The sequence below is a fragment of the Echinococcus granulosus genome, assembly GCF_000524195.1.
Source record: "Echinococcus granulosus chromosome Unknown EG_S00040, whole genome shotgun sequence".
NCBI classification, from domain to species: Eukaryota; Metazoa; Platyhelminthes; class Cestoda; order Cyclophyllidea; family Taeniidae; genus Echinococcus; species Echinococcus granulosus.
This window is the reverse complement of record NW_020170420.1, coordinates 98783-106162: the sequence shown is the minus strand read 5'-3', so window position 1 is coordinate 106162 and position 7380 is coordinate 98783. Positions and strand designations below refer to the sequence as shown.

Genomic DNA, 7380 nt, shown 5'->3' with positions numbered 1-7380 from the left:
TTCTTCCCATCCTCCACCCCCCAAAGTTATGTGTCCAATCTCCGCCGCAGTTGCCAGCGTGTGACCCGGCAACTTTCGGCGATCCAAAAGAAATATTTATCACCTATTACTACTGCTACCAGAGGAAAACAAACCTTTCAAGTTTTTCTCCTCCTCTCCCACATAAATAATTTAAGACTCGGACCCAAAAAATTGCCACGCCGCAGTGTAGAGTTGCCTTTGCGCCTTTGCTTCAGCGATAGTGAAACAATATCCACCCTAAGGTAATATTTGCCTCTACACAAATAGGACTGAAGCAAATAATGCGCCCTACCCTTCACAAAAGCTGTTTAATGAAAGAGATAAAAAGAAAAGTTTTCCTCACATCGGCTTTTAGTTTGGCCCAAGTAAATCGCTTTCACACGGTCTCATCTTAGTGGAGGAGGCGAAATAGAGGAGTTGAGTTTCACCCTTCTTTCTAGCCTTCTCTTTGCACTTCTCGCCTCCTCCTCTTCATTCGTCTTCTCCTTTATCTCTCTTCCATTTTTACGCACTCAAATAAGTCCTGTCGCAAAAACAAAACAAAAGGGGAAAAGATACAAAAAGTGTAGAAGGAAAAGAACAACAATGAGTTGATAAACTTGGTATTGAGAAGAGTGTGGTATGAAAAGGGAGGGAAGGAGAACGTCCCTTAAAGTTTCTTCTTTACAATGGAATTAGATAAGTTGAGGGGCAATTTAGGAGTGCTTGCTTCGGAGGAGTGCGGGTGAAACACTGACATTGATCATAACCGACACTTCCTAGGCAGCAGTAAGGAGTGGATGAGGTGTAGACAAGTCTCCCGAAATTTGCTCGACAGCGCACAGTAGAGGAGAAAGTTGCCACTGTAACACAGCAGTGTCAGGAGGTCCATGAAATCGCCCAATTTCTCGTACACCATCACCTCAAAACACGTGCCGTAGATGATCAGGAGAAGCAGCATTATTGCCTAAAGGGGAAAAAGCATGAGGCCTTAGCTGCCCTCCCAACTGTCCTGCTGAGTACTTAGCAGATGTTTTCTAACACACCGTGTCGCAACGGTGTTTCTACACCTGCTAAAATTGTCTCAGAGAAGGGTACAAACTTGGGCTGACTCCCAAAGAAAAAAAGGACTTAGCGCGGCCGAAGTCTTTTACCGCCTTAATTAAGCCAATGCTCGGATTCCACATCTCTCTCTCTCTCTCTCGTCTTTTTGTGCTCCACTCTATACAGGCGGGAATTTGAGGGTAAAAATGGGATTCGTCTTGAAGGAGGTTCGGCAAATGGAAAGGGAGCGAGTCTTGTGCAATTCTAATGGAATTTGTTTACACTAGCAGGAGGGAACCTCCTTTCACAGAAGGATAAAGGAAACTTTTTTTTAGGAATTATTTAGGTTAAGTGTGGAAACTAAATGGAAAAAATTCCCCGATTAAGTGATAAATAAGAAAACATTTTGTACGTTACATGCGAGTTTCCTCATCTTCTAAGAATTAAAAAAAAAAAAAATATCCATGCAAGTGATTTCCACTTTTATTCTATTTTGTTATTTTTTTCTGAATAGGGACTAATATGTAAATTGTCAGCTAGGTAGAGAACAAAATGTTTTCCTGACAAAATAATTTGTTTATTTTTCCGAGAACAAGAATAAGTCAAGTACAAGGAATAAACAAAAAAGGAAAAATTGAATTAGGGCAAGAAACTTTCGTAATTAAAGGGCAAATAAGGCTAATCATATTTCGTAGGCAGATTGTTTAGATTTGTTAAAATAATGGGTCTTCAATTCAAGCCCGTAAAAGTAAAATTTAACCTCTTCTAACTGTTTTGTCTTTAGTTTGCCCCCATTTTCCGAAAAAAAAAACGTGTGAGTGATTAGTTCGGAAGAGAAAAAAAGTAAACAAAGAACCGTCGTGATATTTGCACATCTCTCACCGAGTGAAAAACCTGGCCATCTGCCTTAATAGCACCAGTTTCTTCTTCCTAGTTTTTCAGGGCATTATGGCTTTTCAAGGCTTTTTTGCTTGAGTGGGGTTGTTCTAATCCGACTCCATTGACCCAAACTTTTCTGATTAAGAGGTCAATTCAATGTCGGGCGTAGCTCTAGTTGTGGGAGGCAAAATTCAGTGCGACCGTCTAGAGGGTATCCACCCACGCGGCTTGGCTTTGTCCCAGACTGGATGTTTTGATACAATTTAATAAGTGAGTAGGACATTTCGCCTTGCTCGGTGGTGGTATTGTTTAAGGGGGGATTAAGTTATAGACCCTAGTCCCAGTTTGTGGACATTTTTTTGGCTTTGTTTGTCCATAACCCGACAAAACACTTGCGGATAAAGCTGCGCACTCGAAGTGCTGACTAGCTGCTTTGGCTTGCTTTTTTAACTGCGTCCCTTCACTGCTATTATTGCTGCTGCTAATAATAAGATCTGGACGTGCGAATACCGCAACTTTATAGGGGGAGAAAACTAAGGGAATGTGAATTCATTAAAACACTCCCACGCGTATGAGCGTGCTGGCGAATTTAATCACATTTCAGAGGGCGGGAGTTTCCACGAGGCGAGGCGACATCAGAAACTAACTTTTGAGTGGCTGCGCTTGAAAGTAAACAGTGACAAAGGCTTTCGCGAAAAAAACAGCTACGCTACGGTAAGCTAGATCAAAATCATCCAGCAACTTTTTTAATTCATGGCCTCAAATTCACACTTCTTGTTCTCAATCATATTCAACCGGCTTCAAAATAAAAGCACGATAAGAGAGTATAATGAATAGAATTTGCCAAATTTAAGTCAAAAAAAGATCATCTTAACATTTTCATCATTCAGGAGGAAGCGAAGAGAAGCTGCTTCAATTTTATGGAAAGCATTTGTTATGTCAAAGCTCAATTGGTAAGCAGACTTAAATATTTTATCGCCACGGCATCGTATCTTCGAAAGAAATTTTTTGTTTTTTTTTTTAATCAAATTCCGCAGATAAAACTTGCAAGAGAGGGGAGGACTTTCTTAGTGCACTTGAAACTTCAAACAAAGTGATTTGCGCACTTGTTCTCACAATTTTTTTCACAAGTTGGTTCAAAAGTCTAAATTCCAGTAAAGGAAAAAGGTTCACTTGCGTTTTTTGGACTATACTTTCAGGGTCCTATTTCGTAATCATTATTTCAAAGTGGAAAAATTTATCTTAACAGAAGAGGTAAATACTAAACGCAGCAAGCTTAATAAGTTTACTTATTTTTTCTTTATTATGCAAATGCAAGCTTTTTCTCATTCATTTATGCCATAGGAAATAGGTTAAGAATTAGCACTTAATTAATGAGCGTTTTAATGGACTAAAAACACTGCCTACTTTAAGCAGATGTGGTCACTTTTAGGAGACGGTATATAAGGTCACCTATGGTATCTACCTATTTAAGTTTTTTAAGTTTTGTTTTTCAAATCTCACCTGAGGCAAATAAGTGATGATGTAGAGCACAGTGAGGGCAATCATGATGTTCGTCGTTTGATATATATTCCGGCTATTCGAGTCATGATCATTAGACCTCCTTGTTGACGGTCTTTTGAAGTTCTTGGTATTATTATCATTGTTAGATTGTTCTGTCTGGATAGCAATAAATCTCTGCTCTGTGTCTGTTTTCTCATTTTGCAGTCGGATCCGTCGCTTTTGCGACTTCAGTAGTGTCCGAATTAGCAAGGCAGTAAAGATGGTACTTAGCACAATGGGCAAGACCTTCATAAACACCCCTGTGGTTACTAACAACAATGTCGTCAATGAGTAACTTGATACAAAGTCGAGTTTGAAAGTGACAGTGCCATTGACAGAATGTGTACTATCCTTGACCACGTGGTGAGCGAACAAAAATGGCGCTGAGAGGATAAGCGATATTACCACATTAGTAAGAATGCCAATTTTGGCTCGATTGTAGCTACACGTGTGTAGTGCGGCAACTCCTGCTCGCATGAAGGCAAGTCGGAATGCAGTGAGAAAGACAATCATCCATGAGGCGAAGGCGTGGAAGAGATTTTGAGCATAGACCAAAGTGAAGAGAGTATAGGCGTAAGGCCTCGACATACCCAATTCAAGTTTTCGATCAATGCGGTACATAGTGACGTAGAATATGTAAATGGCCATGACAGTACCCTCACCGATGGATAGAGCTGCTACTAGGAGGTTTGTCGAGGACTGCATTCCCGGTTGGTTGAGGACGACGACGTTAATAGCGTTGGCAAGTACCCCACAGACACAGATGGTCAGACTGAGGGGAATGTGAACAATGTCGTAGCTATGAGTGAAGGCGTGAAAATTGGAGTACTCATACGACGAGCAGTTAGGCATGGTGTCTGTGGCACGGATGAGTATTGCAAATGTGGGCAATTCCGATGAGAGTGACTCGATTTTGAATAAAAAATCGCCAAAATTGTGGGATTGGTGCGCATGGGACAACCAATCCCGGCCCAGTGTAGCGGTCGCCTGCAAGGGCAAACGCATACACAGGGCGGGCTGGAGGTAAGGGAAGCCTTATTAGGACTAAAGAAAAAACAAGAATAGACACGTTTTTTCGGGTCAACATGGAATTTAGGGCTGAACTTTTGCTAGTGGCTAATCCATCGGGAGCTAGGTAAACGTGGGAGGACAATCACATTAATCTTGATTGTGCCGTACAATCTAAAAGATATGCCTTTCAAAGGGTGAAAGACGGGCCAGTTTACCCACTGAGCATGAAAGTTATGTGAATAGTTTTTTTATTTTCGAGAAAGAGGCAAATTTTAGATTATTTATGATGCGTAGTGGTTAACTATTCAAAAAATCTTGTTTTATCAACAGAGGTAAATCGTGGTCCACTGACGATATTTGTGGCAAATTTTTTGAAACAAAGGTACGCTACTGGGCAAGAATTTATTGGAGGTGTCCAAAAGCTGATTGGAATACGAGTAGACTAAAACGGTGTCCGTTGAGACAAATACGCAGTGAAAGCCAGACACCGTAGGTGTGGTTTTTAAAATACCCAAGACAGGTAGAATTATTCCAGTGAAGCATTGTTACAGACACTTTATTATTTTCACTTAAATGGAAAAGGATAATTAAAAAAGGGTCCTTTAACTCTGGTGTCGGAAATTTAATGACTCTCAGTAGTTCTACATTTCAGCTTTTTTTGAGATAGCAAATGTCGGGGCTGGTTAGACTCCACCCTCGGTTGATTAGCTAAAAAACCTGCAGCGCTGATTTCATTTACCAACTTCTTAGTGAAAAACGCAAAAACTGTGGCTGAAAATTTTGTGATATCAGAGTGGGCAAATGTTCGGCAAAACAACTTTTGGGAAGCAAATAACTCAAAGTGGAGCGGCCTAGTTTTGGTTTTGATAGGTATAATAGTCTTGCGGGAGCTATTTGCAATGAATCTGCTATTTGAAGCACTTTTTCTTGTCTAAAGCAAACAAATGAGCTAACTTGGAAGGTACAACAGGCAAATACTGTAGTTTGGCACTACAAGCATTGATCCTGATGGTGGTGGCTAAGACTCCCTTCGAATCGTCCACGAATGCTGTCCACTTAAATAGGATGGGTGATCTTCCACCTGCGGAGGACCAAAAGGTGGCGCAATGGAAGAGCAAATCAAAGCCTTCCCTCAGACAGGAACGCGTCTCATATGTTGGTCCTTTTTTGTAAACATGATTGTTTTTACTTGATTGCTTGTCGTGGTTTCAATCAACCACCTCCTACTTGCAAACTGACTGCGCTGAGGGGGTGTGACATGCCCTAGGGGAAGTTTATCCACATGATATAGCTGACGGCAGCACCAATCAGTCCGCGAGTTCACAGGCACGTGTCAGGGAGGGGATGATGCACTTTGGCTGGACCACATGCCATGCTAAGTGACAAGTCTGTCTCCCTTTATCTCATGCTAAGTAAGCTTCTACTTCTCGTGAGAGAAAGCGTCAAAGTGGTGGATTTCGAGGGACCACTTGAAGCACAGATGTGTGAGGTGATGGAACACCCAGCCATCCACTCACTGAATGGCGACTTGGTCTCAAATGCCATCTCACCGACTGTGAGTATCAGTGGCAGTGCTGACCATGGTGGTGCCATGCCTTTCCAATCCGACAGCACAACAGTCATCTCTGTGAATAGACATCTGGCTGGATGGCGACAAGCTTTTTTGCCTATGTCCAAACCACTACAAATTCTTTTAGTTTGCATCATTCCCAAATGTCCCAGTTTTGACATAAAAGTACTCGTTTCTTATTAAACAAACTAGCGTATAATTCATCCATGCCAATCTTTTAAGATACTTGAAGGCAATGATAGTTTTAGGAACTAAAAAACAACGCAAAATCCTTTGAAAGTTTGGCAAATGTGATAGAGAAGGCGAATGGCGACTTATCATTGTCGTGTTTACTTTACCACCTACGTCTCACCTCAGCAATTCTGGGCTGGCATGGCAGAGACATCGACAATTTAAGCAACAGAAAGGCAGGAAAGCTAATGTTAACCTCCTCTTTCTTTTCCAAAAAGAAAGTGACTTACAAAATCTGTTGGTTTATTTCTGGGATAACGCGCCAATGGAAACACCCACAATGTGAACCAGGAGAGGTAGATGGATCACTCTGTATCTGCACTCCCATTTCTTATTCCTCGGTTTATATTTCAATCTATAATAAAATATTTCCTCCCAATTTTTCATACCGCTAGCAGTAAAGAAGACAATTCTAAAATGGGAGGGGAAATAGGGGCAAGCAGTGGCGGGTCTACCAATTTCATGCCTATGCTGTCAGTGAGGACTTTTCCACCATCAAAAGACGATCCACAGAAGGCAACATTGATCCCTCCAATCAGGTGGAAATTCCATTCAAACAATAAAATTGGCTGCACGGGCAAATTTGTTGATGATTCCCGTTCAAAATATAAGGTGTGAGAGAAAAAATTAGCCTTAAGTGCGTAAATGACAGGATTGCATGTGCATGACAGCTGAGGCAAGTGGGTGAGGAAGGGAGTGTGGTGAGGTGCTGGACGTTGCTGCTTTGCAAATCATGCACTCATCTGAGTGTATCAAATATCACACTTCCTCCTCCTCCTCCTCCTCCTCCTCCTCCTCCTCCTCCCCCTCCTCCTCCTCCTCCTCTTCCCTCCCTTCCCTTCCTTTCTAAAAGCGTTATCAGCATAGCACATGGAGGGATTGTAGCAGCCGACCACCTTCCTCTCCTTCACAATGCCAACTAAACACTGCCTTGTAAGTCGATTTCGTGTTTCCATTGTTTTGCTTTTTGCCTTGCCCATGGTTGTGATTGTAACAAAGTGGAATAATGAAGAGGTCTGCATCCACCTCTGTTCATTGATGGCTGAATCTGCTCATCTCCTTCTTTTTCTCCACTTGCGTGTGTGACGGGAGTGTTCGCTCTC

The 7380-nt window shown here is 41.8% G+C and overlaps 1 protein-coding gene across 1 annotated transcript; it reads right to left on the bottom strand. All coding sequences in view use genetic code 11, as the record gives it.

Moving 5' to 3' along the window:
- Nucleotides 1-763: 763 nt before the first annotated feature.
- EGR_05425 (dro/myosuppressin receptor) lies at nt 764-4317 on the bottom strand (the record flags this gene model as incomplete). Its single annotated transcript, XM_024494674.1, has 2 exons — nt 764-967; nt 3427-4317. 2 exons carry the CDS (start codon nt 4315-4317, stop codon nt 764-766), a joined length of 1095 nt encoding a protein of 364 aa, XP_024350859.1.
- Nucleotides 4318-7380: the final 3063 nt, after the last annotated feature.